Source organism: Pholis gunnellus (assembly GCF_910591455.1).
Source record: "Pholis gunnellus genome assembly, chromosome: 16".
Taxonomy (NCBI): Eukaryota; Metazoa; Chordata; class Actinopteri; order Perciformes; family Pholidae; genus Pholis; species Pholis gunnellus.
In genome coordinates this window covers 20,775,557-20,791,506 of record NC_136543.1, presented here as the reverse complement: position 1 = coordinate 20,791,506, position 15,950 = coordinate 20,775,557, and the positions used below count along the sequence as shown (strand labels likewise).

At 41.5% G+C, this 15,950-nt stretch overlaps 1 protein-coding gene across 1 annotated transcript in view; it reads left to right on the top strand.

Annotated features, from left to right (window-relative positions):
* Positions 1-505: 505 nt before the first annotated feature.
* The window catches only part of LOC306708286 (venom phosphodiesterase CdcPDE), a 28,286-nt gene continuing 12,841 nt past the window's right edge, over positions 506-15,950 (top strand). Inside the window, exons 1-12 of the mRNA XM_079176088.1 lie at positions 506-610; positions 1,456-1,543; positions 5,554-5,685; positions 5,798-5,923; positions 6,605-6,665; positions 6,931-7,028; positions 8,352-8,431; positions 8,966-9,085; positions 9,412-9,521; positions 11,803-11,868; positions 11,961-12,033; positions 15,241-15,349. Of these exons, the coding sequence (XP_079032214.1) occupies positions 563-610; positions 1,456-1,543; positions 5,554-5,685; positions 5,798-5,923; positions 6,605-6,665; positions 6,931-7,028; positions 8,352-8,431; positions 8,966-9,085; positions 9,412-9,521; positions 11,803-11,868; positions 11,961-12,033; positions 15,241-15,349 (1,111 nt within the window). The 5' untranslated portion in view covers positions 506-562. The remainder of the gene's footprint in view (positions 611-1,455; positions 1,544-5,553; positions 5,686-5,797; positions 5,924-6,604; positions 6,666-6,930; positions 7,029-8,351; positions 8,432-8,965; positions 9,086-9,411; positions 9,522-11,802; positions 11,869-11,960; positions 12,034-15,240; positions 15,350-15,950) is intronic.

Here is a 15,950-nt window from a genome sequence, read left to right as displayed (position 1 = left end):
CACAAAGCTGTACAGTTTATTACTCCACTTTATTGCAGTCCGTGCCATAAGTTTATGAAGTGAGACTGTTTATCATAAGCTCAAGGTTTCTGATGAATGAACCAGACCATCCAATCCTCTTTGATGCAGCGAGTTACCGGCAGTCAACGTCTCACCTCATCTCAGCATCATTAATAATCCATTATCAGCTACAGTTGTTGAAGTTAATCTTTATACCTGTGTAATAAACGTAATCAGCTCTTGTTGATACTCACAACATTGAGACTGTCTCACATTGTTTGAATCTGTTTGTTAAATGTATTCCAGGTCAACACTTGCTGCCTCTTCCTCTCGCCTGCACCAGGTGAGTTTCTGGAGTTAAAAAGCCAAGAAAGCGTCGTCATCTGTTGTTTGACGGACCTGAAAACACAGAAATGTTCATCTCGGCGTTCCCATCAATCAGTTACTTATCTGCTGTTCACAGCTATAGTCCAGAGGTCACTGCCGGGATACTAAGTCGAGGCATGTGTTCCCCTCCGTCCGTCCGTCTGTCTGTCTGTGAACTTGTGTGACTGCCACCTTCATGGGAGCGATGGGTTTTGTGAAGGAGTCGCAGAAAAAGAAGATTATTGTGAGTATCGGCTTTGGTTCTGAATCGATGGTTTAAGACACGATGCACGGTCAGAGGTCTTCTTCATACATTTGCTCTGTTTTTTCACAGTGAATTTAAAGGAATGGAATATTTTTTTGATCTTTGGACTGATTTTCTATTGGATATCACAGTATAATGCATAAAGATGTAACATGGGAAGAAGCCCAGCCCCTGGCAGAGTGGTCATATTAGACCCCTCTTTGGATTCACATTGGTTTCATAATGACATTAAAATATGAATATAAATGGGTTCCACCAATGTAGAGAATGCTTTTAAATATAACATAGCATCAGGAAAATATAGCATTATGTACCTCTTACAGTAAATACAGTTAGTGTCGGGCAGTGACTAGAATAAATAACTGGTTGTGGTTGTCTTTGTCATTTGGGAAATGATAAGCTATTTACAGTAGGAGTGAGCAATACGGATTAAATACTCTGTTACATGTCATTTGATATTGCAGTATGGATAAACAATATATTGATCTATTGTCCATTTTTGTCAATCGAGAAACTCATGTGGGATAAAATAACCAAACAGGAATGTCTGTTTTGGGCGTAATGCAGCAAATTAAATATCTTATAAATCAATGAACACTAATGTAACATTGTATGGACACGTTCTACCGAATGAAGCAGTCTGTCGTCAATGCGACTGCCTCGTACTTTTCTATAATATCCTGCTGATTGTTGGTGCATCAAAGAGAAAACATTTGTTTTTCCTTTGGTTAAAGATTCGATTGTGTCAGAACAAACGATCAGTTTATTTGTGTGTTTGTGTGTGTGTGTGTGTGTGTGTGTGTGTGTGTGTGTGTGTGTCACAGGTGGGTGTCTTGGCCGTATCGATTGTGACCCTAATCCTCGGACTTGGACTTGGTCTTGGACTGGACTTGCAGAAATGTCGAAACAAAGGTGCTGTCAGACACACACACACACACACACACACACACACACACACACACACACACACACACACACACGCATAAATGTCTCTGCACTCACACACTTTCACAAGCATCGTCCAAAGAATTCACATTCGGTTCTTGCTGCACCATGCGCGCCTTGTAAAATGGTATGACGCGTGTTTTCCTCACCACATGTCGTCTGTTGTTGATTGAGGCCACTCGCTCGCTGTTACATCAGACCTTGTTGAGGTTTCTTTGTGTCGTCTGTTGGAGAGCTCCACACTTCTCTGAGCTTAATAACAGTAGAGGATATACAGCTCACTGTAGAACGTTATGATGGAGCTTCACACCTGCGTGACCTTAACTTCCCTGAATGACCATCAGTTGAATCTCAATGAACACGTTCTTACTCCCAACTCGTTAAATACGGTCGTTTGGTCATTGGCCCGAAGCTTCAAACTGTGTTGCTCAAAGTTTCCCTCCAGCGTCAGTTTTAGACGAGTCAGAGACGCTGCATCATGGATCCCACTACGGACAATGAACCGCTCTGCTCTGCTTCTGATTGGCTTAATCCAATTCAATCCAACTAACAAGGGCAACAAGTACGAGCCAATCAGAGGCAAAGTAAAACTGGTCATACGTTTTTCATGGCTCGTTACACGGTGACTTTTCAAAATAAACTTCTGTGTTCACAGGAAACGTGCAGTCTGCTAGTTACGATATTTGCATTTTCAAAGTAAACTTTCAACGTAGGTTTACTTAGTTTTTAGGTTTACTTAGGCAGTCAAAGTAGTTGGTTAGGAGCCAGGAAAAGATGTGGTTTGGGTTAAAATAAGTACTTCTGTTACGGGCATTGGTAAAGTCCGGATGTTACGAAACAAAACTACTGTAAAATAACTCAACGTTTACTTTTGGATATTAAACGGGATACAAACGGCACATCGATCCTCGCCTCGCGCTCTCTCTACGAGGACTTTCTCGCTATTTAAACATCGTCAGTTCCTGACCATCCCATAATGACGTGGATGGGTTTAAATTGAGAGAGTTAGTTGAAAGCTCGGTGCGTCTCATACAGACGCTAAAGGTCGCCTTGTGTGTCGCTACCAGACGCCAACGGGCGCTGAGCGAGCTGCCGTACTCGACGCATTGGGAGTCAGAAAGCGTTGATCTTAAGCGTTTGCTAAAAAAACAACTGAGACAGTTATTGTAGTTTTCTAAAGCTGCCGCTAAATGTCACTGACGAGCCATATTTCCTTTCTGTTGTGAAACTCGATCCTATCGCAGGAAAAACAACTCGCTTCTAACTGCGTCACATTTGGCCTACTTTCTGTTGAGTAACTTGAGCAGCTTTTCTTAAAATAAATCTGCTGATGAACAACATTCCTCAGAGATGCTGAGTCATGGGACACATATTTGTTTTGTTGTCATGTGTTCTGGCTTGTCATAGTCGAGAGGGGAGTGACTAATAGCAATAAATCATCCATGCTGTTTACAAAGCGCAGCGTCATGGAGTGGAAAAATGCTCAGCATCTCTCTCCATCAGTGTTGATGACTCACATACGATGAGCTTTACTTGGCTCAGCATTGATGGTTTTGTTGTTTTTACCTTTTGTCATATTAAACCTCTTCTTGGCTAATGATACCCACACACATATATATCAATGTGCTGAGTCATATCTGACTGAGGTTTTCCACTCGCTGCACTCGTACTGTACGACAGTTCTCGTCTGTGGATGATATAGATACAAAAAAGATTTATTCCACCGTCCTGTGCGGGTTTTATTTTACAACCTGCTTCATCTCGGTTGTCCTTCAAGTTTTGCGAAACCCACGTTTGACTTCTTTAAATGTATCGTCTTGTAGTAGTAGGTCAAAGGTCACAGGATCCTCTTCGTCATCCTGAGTCATGTTTACCTCGACGCTTCCTCAGGTCTGCGGTCCGTCTAGAAAAATCCAGTTTCAGCTCAGCAGGTGATTCCCGGCTGGATGTTGCGTGACAATCTCACGTGACGGTCGTGTGACTCGTCATGTGACCGATGAGCGAGTCTCCTGTGACGACTCCTCATGTGACGTCAAACTGTTAATCCATCACGAGAAGAACACAAAGACGGCAAAACCCGGAATCCACCACTAACAGCTACAGACACAAACAAACAGATGTTCACAGTCATCAGCTTTTAGAAAAACACGACTTTAAATTTCAATTTTTTTAGATTTTTTCAGAAGAAAATTCAACATTTTCAGATGAAGTCTAAGATGTTTTCACAAACTCATATTTACATAAAACATAATTATTATTTTAAAACATTTGCTATATCTAATAACATTACCACAGTAAAGCTGTTATTTCAATAAAGTCATATTATTATAGAATCAAATATCTCGAGAAACAATTCATTTGAGAATCTTTATTTATATATCAATTAATGATATATACCTAATTTATATATCATAATATTAGCAGGGTAACACAACAAGTAGTAATATGATGAGAACAAAGTTATTTTAATATGTGTAACTTATTAAATCAACACAATAAATCTGTGATCTTGAGAAAGACGTCAATGAACAAAGTTCTTTCAGGGAAACGCTTTTATTCATATTAATGCCTCGAGACCCGCCTGATGTCTCTGTTGAGCTGGTGTGAGATCATTTGTTTTCCCGTCAGTCATAATGAAAGAAACACAAACACAAGAGCAGACGCGTCTCGTCCGGACATGTGAGCCAAACACAACACAACAGCTGTGTGACGGGAAATCCCACAACCGAGAAGAACCTCCTGAGACAGAACGGGACGTTCCTCCGGCTCCACTCCACGTCTTACTTTATTACACCTTCATGCACATTTTCTTATAATATAACTTCATTCTCATAACATATCGACTTGACCGTATGTTCAGTATTACACAACAGACTACTGTACGTACCCAGTAAAACGTTTTTGTATATGTTTTATACTTAAATATAGAAACGAAATAAATACTGTAATCGAAACAAATTATTTTAATTCCCCAAAATACTGTAAACAAACCAACAAACACAACAAACACAACAAACACAAAGCCGGATGTGTGTGTTTCACATACAGAACAAACGATAGAAGAATGTACATCACAGACAATGTTCTGCTCAATGTTTTGATTGTAATTCTCCTGAATCTCATCACATATTATGACCTTGGTCTTGCTCTTCCTCCTCCTCCTCCTCCTCCTCCTCCTCCTCCTCCTCCTCCTCCTCCTCCTCCCCCTGCCTCTCTCTCCTATGTTGGCATACATTTGTTCCAAAACAGAGGCGCTCTGATTGCAGATTGAACAGTTGTGCAACATGTGTTTGCTCATTTGAGGAGTCAGAGTGGAGGAATTGTTTGTTTGGCATTTTAAATGGCAGGACTTTCCATGTAAACAGTAGGTTTTATTGCTGAAGGCTGTGTGTCGTGGTTCAAGTGTGGTTTAAGACTGCAGTCTGAGTGTACAGCAGGACATTTGTGTTCAGAGTTACAGGTTGTTGTTATTGTGTCTCAAGTGTTCAAACTGTAAGACTTGACACGTGAGGTCTGATTGTAGAGAATAATCACGTCTCTGGTTAATGTCATAGTTACATTACCTCCCGATCTTCACAGTGTAAATGAAGCTGATAACTGGAAGCTTTTGCCTCCAGAATAGTTGAACATTTGAGTTTACCAACCAGGTGTGACAGCAGCTCGTAAAAGGTGAATCCAGACGAGGATGAAAGAACCTTTAAGTACGTGTTATTCCTCAACCAGCTGCTGGATTGAACCCTATATTTAAGGATGCGAGTATTGCAACGTTATATCGTCACGTCATGATTATGACAACAATTGAAAACAACATTCTACACTCTGAAAGCTCCTCTGAGCAGATCACCCCTACGGTTTTGAGTACTTTTGTTATGTTTGCGTCTGCAGCTCACACGTGGATGAGCTGCCAGAAACAGATCAAATGTAATAAAAGGCGTCCTGTCTTACTGTCTTCCTGTCGTCCTGTCTTCCTGTCCCAGTTGTCCCCCACACGTCCTGCAGGGATCGATGCTACGAGCCGTATGACGGAGAGATCCCCGGCTGCAGATGTGACAAGAACTGCAACGCCAGCAGCTGCTGTTACGACTACCACGACGTCTGCACCGTCCCCAGTGAGACGTCGTCTTTGACCTTAAAACTTTCATTTCTGTCACGATGAACACCAGAACAACAGATTCCACGTCCGTCTTTTCACTTTGCGTCTGACGGTGTGTTTGCCTTCAGCCCAGCAGTGGGAGTGCACCAAGCTGCGCTGTGGAGAGAAGAGGCTGACGCAGAGCAGATGCCACTGCTCAGACGACTGCCTGTCTGCAGGAGACTGCTGCACAAACTACAAACATGTCTGCCACGGTGAGAGTAGGAACAAAGAGAGAGAGTATGCAACCCCGTCTCAAAATCAGTTATTTGGTTAAATTTGGTTATGTTTTAGCAATAAAAGTACTTGGTTCACACGGGACACTGTAAATAACTGAAGTTGTGTGTATGCAGGTTGTAACGTGTCGTCTTATCGAGGGGGACTGTTAAATGCTTGGGACTGTTCATTTAGTTGGAAATAGATCTGATTCAAAAATGTCCGTTAAGAGAGACTTTTATGGGCATTTGGTTCTGTTGGAACACTGATCCAGGCCTTTAAGGCTTTGTTTGTTCAGAGTCCTTTCAGCATCTAAGAGCCTCTTGCGATGATCGGCCACAGTTTATACGTGACAAGTATCTCTCAAGCAAGTTGGCGCTCATCAAGAGTGTTCCATTAGTGCATTTGCAGCCTGATTTATAGCTCTGATTCAATGCTCTTAAATAGGTTGAACACAGGAAACGTGATGCTGGCAGAGCCACACATCCTCTGATGTTTAGTTCATGCTGGGGATAAAGACATCCTGTTTGAGCCCTCCTGGATGATTTCAATAAGAACGATATAATGGAAGAGACATGAGGTGTTTAGAAAGGTTTGACTGTCAGTGAGCCAACAGGTGTTACTTTACTTTAATGTGCTGTCACTACTGTTAATGCAGTCTGTATTTTTGCCACCTGTAGGAGAGAGAGAGTGGGCGGAGGATGAGTGTGAGGATCTGTCGACCCCCACATGTCCAGCAGGGTAAGAAAACACTTAAACCAAGACCCTGAAGGCAACGACGTAGTCCTTCATGCACTGGTCAATGTTGATATTTTGGGCTATTTTACTCAAAATGTGCACATTGAGCTGTTTTCTTGCCTTATGTAAAGACATTTACATCAGTTACCTAAACTCTTGTGCTACTGATTAACCCTTTAAGGTTTATGAACTGAGCTCTGTAAATCATCACTGTATATGAAAGCCTTATCTAATCTCCTCTGGTTGATCTTCCTCTTCCGCCTCTCAGCTTTAAGCAGCAGCCTCTGCTCCTCGTCTCTCTGGATGGACTGAGGGCTGAGTACCTGCAGACATGGAGCGCTCTCATCCCTGTTCTGGACAAACTCAGTGAGTGTCAACCCCACTACTCTCTTCACCTCTTCCATAGACCAGGGACCATTTTTCATAGAAGTTGTATACATCATCTGATCGGCACTGTGCAGCGTCCTAGTGGAGTTTTACAGCTTTATGTCCTGACGGCAGAGAGAGACGTGGTTTATCGTTGCTGTGGAGAAGCACGAGGCTCCGCAAGTGGTCGCTTCGCTTAGTCGAGCATCTCTGAAGATAAGATAAGATAAGATAAGATAATCCTTTATTAGTCCCGCAGGGGGGAAATGTACAGGATCACAGCAGAATTCATGTAACTTGAAACGTCACAAATAGTTCACTGATAAATGTTTACATGTGTTTGGATTCATTAGTTGATGCTTTAGAAACAGGTCTTCAACATCTACATTTGAGTCAATATTTTGCAGCCAAATCAAACTGTTAACAGGATATTCAACCTTCTTTCTTCATAATGCGTTTCATATTTGACTTCCTTCTTTACAGGGCTTGTATAAAGTCAATAAAGTAGTCCATTAATATGAGATATGAGTTTACAGATAATTATAATTCCTCCTCGGCGTCTCTGAGGTCGGTTTATGGCTTTTTGCCGTTTACGCTCGTCGTATTTTTGATTCTTCACATTTGATTTTATTTGTACTTCCTCTGGTTCTTTTGGAAAATAATGCAGCGTATGAGTATAAACGCCTCCGTACACACTGAGAACCCGCACGCCATCGTCGGAGGCTCGTGATACGGTGCCGAGCGTGAGTTTAAACAAAGCTGAAGACGTACGGAGCACGCAGCCCTCTAACGCTGATCTCTTGTATTTGGGCCGGTTCTGAGCATCTCCAAATAATATATCATTTTATTAGATTTGCTTCTTTTCAAGCAGCTTTTGGTTTCAGTTCATTTCAGCACAGAATGGAAATGAACTCGGCCGTGTTGTGATTCGGGGCTTTCCAATGACTGTTGGCATTGATTGATTTATTTTAACATCATTATTTATTTTATCCGGTCTTGAAGACGTCTCACTTCTAGTGAAGTCTCTGAATCATGAACTAATGAAGCCTCTTGAACGACAAAACAAAACTTCTTCGAGACAAAACAAGTCCAGCTGCCCTTTGAATCACGACGACTCAAACTAATGTGAGAGTCAGCTGCTGAACGAGATGATGACTCAGCTTCTTCACAGCCAGTCAGGTCCAGCAGAATGAATGGATCCAGCCCACACGGAGGGCAACGCGCCCTCGTTATGGAAGAGGTCTCCAGCACAGGGCGCCCAGATCAACATGTCGCTCACGTAGCAGCTAACGTGTGTTTTGTCTTCTGTTCTTCACGTCACAGAGAAGTGCGGAACGTCGGCACCGTACATGCAGCCAGCGTTCCCCAGCAAGACGTTCCCCAATCACTACACCATCGTTACGGTAAAGACACAAGAGCCTCACGGCCAGAAACAGACGAACAGCAGATACGCTGGAATGTTGATTCCACACGTATGTGCTATCTCCTGTTCTTATACAACTAAACTGCAGTTTTTTCCCAGGTTACGGTTACAGGTTACAGGTCTGATGGCTGCAGGCCAATAAAACCCCACGAAAGGACATTTTTCCCATAAAGCAGGAATGCACAATAATCAGCTGATGTGGGTCTTTGCCAGGAACTCACCTTCTGAGCTGTTGAAACACATGAGGGGTTAATAGCTTTAAATAACGTCGACTCCCATTGACCAACAGCTTCTCATGTTAGCAGACACTTTCACTCATAACTCAGGATAACTGGGACTTCTCCCCTGATCACACATCACTGATGACTCGTATCACAGCTGCACTGTTACAGATGAATTTCACAGAGAAACTGGTTCGTGTCCATATAACTGTCACACATACTGTTCTTCTCTATTCTCACCTCATATTCGCTCTACTCTCGTTCCCTCTTCTCTTGATCTCCTCTCCTCTCAGGGTCTCTATCCAGAGTCCAACGGTTTGATTGACAACATCATGTACGACCCGGTGTTCAACGCCACCTTCAGTCTGTCCAGCCCAGAGAAGGACAACCCTGACTGGTACCTGGGACAGCCTGTGAGTCTTCTTAGGTTTGGTTTATTGAGAGAACGTGAACGTTTCGGATGCAAACTGGATGAAGGACTCAGAGCGTTTCATTTCAGTCATTAGTCATTCACTGGAAGGAGTAGATACAGGACAACACATGCATATGGAGTGTGTTACTGTTAATCTGAGGGAAAAGGACATTCAAATTGTATTTATATTTAACAGAGCAGCCAAGAAAAATGGCCTCTGCTCGTTGAAGCTTTGATCCAGAATACATGCGTTTTGAATGCAGAGCTGTTTTGGTAGAGAGCAGACGGTGTTTGGCCTGTGTTGATCCGTCCTCTGGGTCTTTGTAGATCTGGCACACAGCGAAGCACCAGGGGCTGAAGTCTGGGACTTTCTTCTGGCCGGGATCCGACGTCAAAATCAACGGAAGCTTCCCCAACATCTACAAACCGTACAACGGGTAAGACGGACATCTCTGCCTCTCAACATGCTCGGGAGCCAGAATGTGAGCTGTGAAGTGTCACATCCTAAAGCCAGCAGTTATTAATAAAGGGCATTGTTATCTTTAAACCAGGACCCTATTCCCCATGTTTTTCTGTCTTTTTGACTGATGTTTTTTAAACTGGTCCAGTATTGAAGGAGAGCGCTGTGATGTCATCCCTCGGGGCAGCTCCTCAGCATCAATCCACGTCTATTAAAAGGGTTTGTTTTTGCCACTGACAGGTTCAGATTGTTATTTTGTGGTTTGACACAGTAACAAACAGACAAGATCAAGCGAAAGGTAAAGAGAAACGTTGTATTTCTCTGTAGGGTCCATCACGTTGTCAGACACGTACAGTAACAGTCTGAGGTGAGGAATTACACTACAGCCTGTTTAACGGCTGCTGACTGCAGCGCTCTCCTTCAGTACTAACAATGTAATAAATAGTTGTCCCCATTAGTCAGTTAACCTTTAAGATAATATCATGCAAATTGTATTAATAACATTGTTTATGAGGGTGTTTGCATTTCATCTCCATGTTTCCGGCGCGATGAACTCTCTGTAACGCTCTGTAGAGTTCAGACCGTTTGAAAGTAGATAAACATCTGCAGATACTCGCTATCTGCTTTGCCTATCAGCATCAGGGTCGTATATTTGAGTTTTTTACATCTTGCTAAGCAAACATTGTGATGTAACAGTATCAGCAGCACACACTTCCTGCAGTAGTGCTACGTTGTAGATAAGCGACAGCTTACTGTAAAGAAGACTGTTTCCTCAGCACAGAGTGACCTTTTGAAGAAAAGGCTCAATTACAGTCTTTGGCTTCTAGAACAGAACGTTTTTTGGCCGACTTGTTTTAAACATAACATTTCAGAAATCTTGTTTCTTTACCTTATTAATCTGTAGTGTCTGTTTAACATTCACATCATTCTGTAAATACTTCTCATGCTATTTCTCCTCAGGTAACATTTTATACAGTTCGGTTTAATCTTTGATCTGAGGGACATGTTGAGATCTCTGAAGCAATATCAATAAAAGTGCAATGTGTTGTTTGAGGCCTGTGGATGGTTGATAATGGTTTTAAATGAAGGCCTATCATAGCGATTATAAGCAATAAAGCAGCAGGATCTCAGCTGATAAAGTACTGTGCTGTGCTGATTTTCCAACACAGTCAGGGAGAGTGTTTTTATTGCTGAGTGGGATGGAAGACGTTGGTTTCGTTGGAAGAACATATGTTCTTAACCTTTACCAGCCCAGGCCTTCAATGATCACAATGTTGACACTTCTTCCTGCCATAGAATCGTTCGATTAAAGCATGTTTACCGCCGGCTTTGACTGCGGTTAATGGACATTTATATTGCATTCACATCCTGGAGTTTATTTACTCCTTTACTTAAGTTCATTTCATCCACACGAAGGCAACGTGATTCACTTAATGACCACATAGAGGAACCTGCAAATGAGTTGTTTGGAATAAAAACACTTAGGTCTTCTATACTGGTCTATACAGAGAAGAGGAGTCTATCATTACCACAAGAAGGTCACTGAAACTTTTTTATTCTTTTCAAATATCTGTACATTCGTGGCTCCCTAAACAAAAGAAAACATGTCTTGTTAAGATAAGGTTTAATTAAGGTATGTTCGTCTGTGTCTCCAACCACGTCTCCTACAAAATAAAGTTCCCATACAACTAAACTGAATCCTCAATTGGATTCAGAGGGAAACATAGTTTCTCCCGGATTACAGTCACAGTTTTAAACACATGGTTCATGCTGTAAATTGTTGGAAGAAATAACGGTTCCAAACGAAGTTCTCCCTGAAGGTTCTACCCAGATACATTTGCTTCCAAAGAACCGCTTTTTGGAATATTTTTTCAAGGGTTCTTTGTAAGGTTAACGGTTCCTTTAAGAACTCTTGTCATCTAAAGAACCCTTTATGGAATATAGAGTTCTAAAACATCCTCCCAGCCCAAACCCCAACAGGTGTGATTGAGGACCAGGATTGTTGTGGGTTTTGCTGCATCACAATAGCAGATCTTCTTCCAGCAGTATTGTAGAAACTGAAATGTGCTGCAGACGTGAAAGTCGTTCAGCCTCTTTTTGTTTCTTTGTGGTCAGTTTATGTCTCTTTGAGGGATTCTGTTCTGTGTAAGCTTCAACAAATCAAATCCAAAACATAAGGGATCTTCTTATGTCACTATTTCTGCTACAATGCCTTTTAAAGAATCTCACTCTCCCTCCCCCCCTCTGGTTATTTTTAGTAAAGTGCCATTTGAAGAAAGAGTGTTGACTGTGCTGAAGTGGCTGCAGCTGCCAGATGATGAAAGGTTAGTTGTTTGAATCTGGTCACTTGCATTCAGCGAATGCAATGAATGTTTTTCTGTTGGCGTTGGTGCTAAAAAGTGACCTTTTCCCTCAGACCAGATTTCTACACGTTGTACATAGAGGAACCTGATAAATCTGGACACAACTACGGTCCTGTGAGTGGAGGGGTAAGTCCACCTGCAAGAGTGCAAAGAAAAGAAACAATGAGTCTGTGATTTAAACTTTTCTCCTTTTCTTTTTATTCTCTCTGCTGTCTTTTAAAGCATCGATAAAGAGAAAACCGAGCTCAGAGGTATCTAGTCTGTAAATCATCACATCTTGGACCTCATCTGACACCCACACTTAATATCAATCAAGCTGTGCTGGAACGGATCCCATCATCATATCAGACTCATTAGCCTCATTCATGTGTGGTAATGGACAACGTCTTCTCAGATGACTCTCGTTATACCTCAATTAAGAAAGTCTGAAGTCCTTTTAATGAACCACTGATAAAAGATCTCCATAAAATGTTTATGATATTGCTAATGAAAGAATTCAAATCCCATCAGCAGCGTCAGACTCTTTATGAACCATAATGAATGACCCTGACAGTCATATAGCGAACTTGTTAAAATCGTCCAAACTGACGCATGACTTTGCAGGTTGCTGTCTGTATAATGACACCTGGTCAGGGGCCCTTGCATTTACTCTTGGTATTAATAAGGCTTCCTGTGGTCTCAAGTCTTCCCGCTCTGTGATTGGATCGTAATATGCAAGTTACTTAGACGGAGCTGGCAGATTTGTCACTTTCCTTGATTTCGGTCTCGTATCACGCTTGCAACAACGTAACAACGAACGTAGCGTGACAACGTAACAACCATGACGTAACAGCAGTAACGTAACAATGTAACATAACAACCTTAACAATGGCACATAACGACTGTAACAACGTAACCTGGCAACCGTAACAACGTAACCTAACACCGTGACATTATAAACACAACAACATAAATAGCATGAATAAATAACAACCGCCGTCAACTTTCTAACCTACAACTCATACAAATGTAACTTAAAATGACAAATGTTGACTTTTGGCTACACAAAGGATTGTCCCGGTCTCCTGGGTGAAGGTCCTGTGTTTGTTTCTTTCTACCTTGTCACTTGCTCTGACCAATGCAAAACGTTGACATTCAACATATCGATTGTTTGCAGAAACGTACAATGCCAACATTTTTTTGCTGGCGGATGGCTGGAGGTGGAGTTAGGTGACATTTCACATTGTTGAGCATTATTAATTTTAAGAATCTGACTTATCTGAATATTGCTTTAATGTTGGTTGTTTGGAACCCCAGTGAGCCAATAAAGCTTAAGGACTGAAGATAATCTCGTTCCACCCTCTATGTGCCTGAGTGTATGGCATAGAAGATGACTTCCTCCGAGTATAATCAAAAGTGTGGGTTATTGGCTGATTCAGAGAGTAGGAAGAAAGCTCATCAAACATTTACAGTTGTGACTAAACATGACGACATTGTTGACTGCAATTAGTGTCTCTGTCCATCTGTCTGTTTCAGTCTGTCCCCTAGACCGACAGTGAATGGTTAACATACCTAAACACACAGTAACAATGAGATCAGCTGTTATCAGACTGTCTACTAATTGGAACCATTTTTGGAGTCATACACACTTTAAGATGACAAAGTTAACAAAAATGCATCTTTGTTTATCCAAAATTCGTAATTTATCAAATCTTTTGAAAAATCTCCTTGCAATAAATGCTAGAAGATCACCCTGCACTTAATATCAGTCAGTGGCAAAAACAAGCACTGTTAGTGGACGTAAATGATGGTGTCAGATTGCCCTGAAAGGATGTGGCCCCACTCAGCAAAATGGGAAATAGGGTCCGGATCAAAAAACATCAAAGTTAATATTAACATTTTTCATATGCGTTTTTGTAATCTATCGTCCAATAAAGATGCACAAAAACCTTGCACACTGATTGCACTGCGTTTTATTATTCTAATTCCCAATACGAGGCATAACTGAATTAATAACGTGGGTGCAATGGATAGTGCTAGTCCTAAAGTGGGCTCATGAATGTATGACGTTAGCGAGAAGCTATTGTTTGGCTGCCTAGAGCACAATCACTGCTGTCTAATCTTTGGTACATCCTTTGTATTGCGAACATCTCCGATTCCAAGCTGTTCAGAAATCACCTGCCACTCCGCATTCAATCACTTTGTTTGTTGTGAAGTGCTTTGTGCTGGGAGGCGAATGGATGACATGAATCAGTTCATCAGATACCATCGAGGATGATGACGTTTTTGTTAATGGTTGCTCTGAGTTGTCAAAAAACTCTGGCGGATTCTAAAAAAAACTCGGAAAATTGAATCTGTTTTGAAAACGTTAATGATAAACTAAAGTCAACTTCACTTTGTGAGACACATAATGTTCATTTGGATTTATTTCTAAACAATTGTAGACAAGAATACAGACTTGTTAGGGAAAGGTCTTTACTGAGAGTCTTATCTGTACTTCTTTTTGATTTTACTTAAATACTGACAAATAAATGTTTAGGTTCACCACAGAACGAAACTTCCTGAAGCCAAACTAATTTCCACGTCTCCTCAATCCACTAGACATCTGTTTTGGCACAAGCAAAGCCCAAAATCGAGAAGCCTGAAGGACTTCTGTGAAAGCAGGATCTTGTCCACCAAATGTATCTGCAATTACAAACTATACCAAACAACGGAACTCATCCTGAATAACCTGCATATCTGTACAGACACATCCAGCTGTTGAAATATCGGCATACTGTTTTCCTGTAGCGTGCTCCTTAAGATGCTGACATACTTTTAGTTTACTGCTGTTTCATAAGTAAGCATATGAAGCTTTTAGCGAGGTCAACTCTGCACAATGTTTGACATGTTCCATAACAATGACCCAGCAGTTTACTGAGGAACCAAACAGGCTGTAAAGCTTGTGTAAAAGAAACACTGTGAAAAGGTTAACTGTATTTGGAAGTTCTGCAGTGAACTCTACATTTGCTCTCTTTCTTGTCCACTGCGAGGAATGTTTGCTTTTAGATCATGTTCCGAGCTTGTATCATGCTCCAACCTACCCATACCTACGCAAAAAGCATCTTTAAGCCCTTATGTTATGTTATAAACGTAGTTATTTTAAGCCAAACCATGATTTTTCTAACCATAACCATGAAGTTTGGTCGCGTTAATCAAATCGCAAACGTTTCCCATTGGTAACCACATGTTACATTGTAACCACCATCTTTAAAAAACGTTAACCACACGTTACAATGTTAACCACACGTTACAATGTTAACCACAAGTTACAACGATATTTAGCCAGCTGCTGGATGTGTGTGTTTGTTTCAGCTGATTGAAGCGATCCAGGGTGTGGACAAGATCATCGGTCAACTCATGAACGGCCTCAAGCAGATCAACCTCCACCGCTGTCTCAACATCATCATTGTGGCAGATCATGGTAACACTCATGCAACATAGAATAAACGTTTTCTCTCTGTCACCTGCATTATTCAAAACATATTAATCACAACAACGTCATGGATCATATCAGTGTTTTATGTGGGTTTCTTTTTCAATATCAATATAATTCTGTGTTTTGTATGAGTTACATTTTAGTCATTGAGTTCGATCTTAGAGCCACAGCGATACCAGGACTCCAGTTCCCCAAAACATGATCCAAAGGGGAGAACATTAGATCTCAGTTTTGAGCTCCTCTGAAAGTAAACTTGCAGAGACTTGAAACATGCCTTACATCGCGAGCAACAGACAACCTTTATATTATCTTGTCAAAGATACCAAAGCTTTTCCAGCCTATTTTCATTCCCAGGCATCAAATACCAACGCTTTGTCACGGCGCCGTGATGAGACGAACCAGGCTTTCAAGTAACTATCCAGGCCACCGTTAGACACTCAAAGCAACTGAACGTAGTATGAACACTGGAAAAAAACACACGATGAGACGTGTGTGGACGAGACAAAGAAACATAGAACATTCACCTAAGAGAAACCAACAACATGTTGTTTATCTTGTTCTTCATTTCACTTTCAGTACCTGCGAT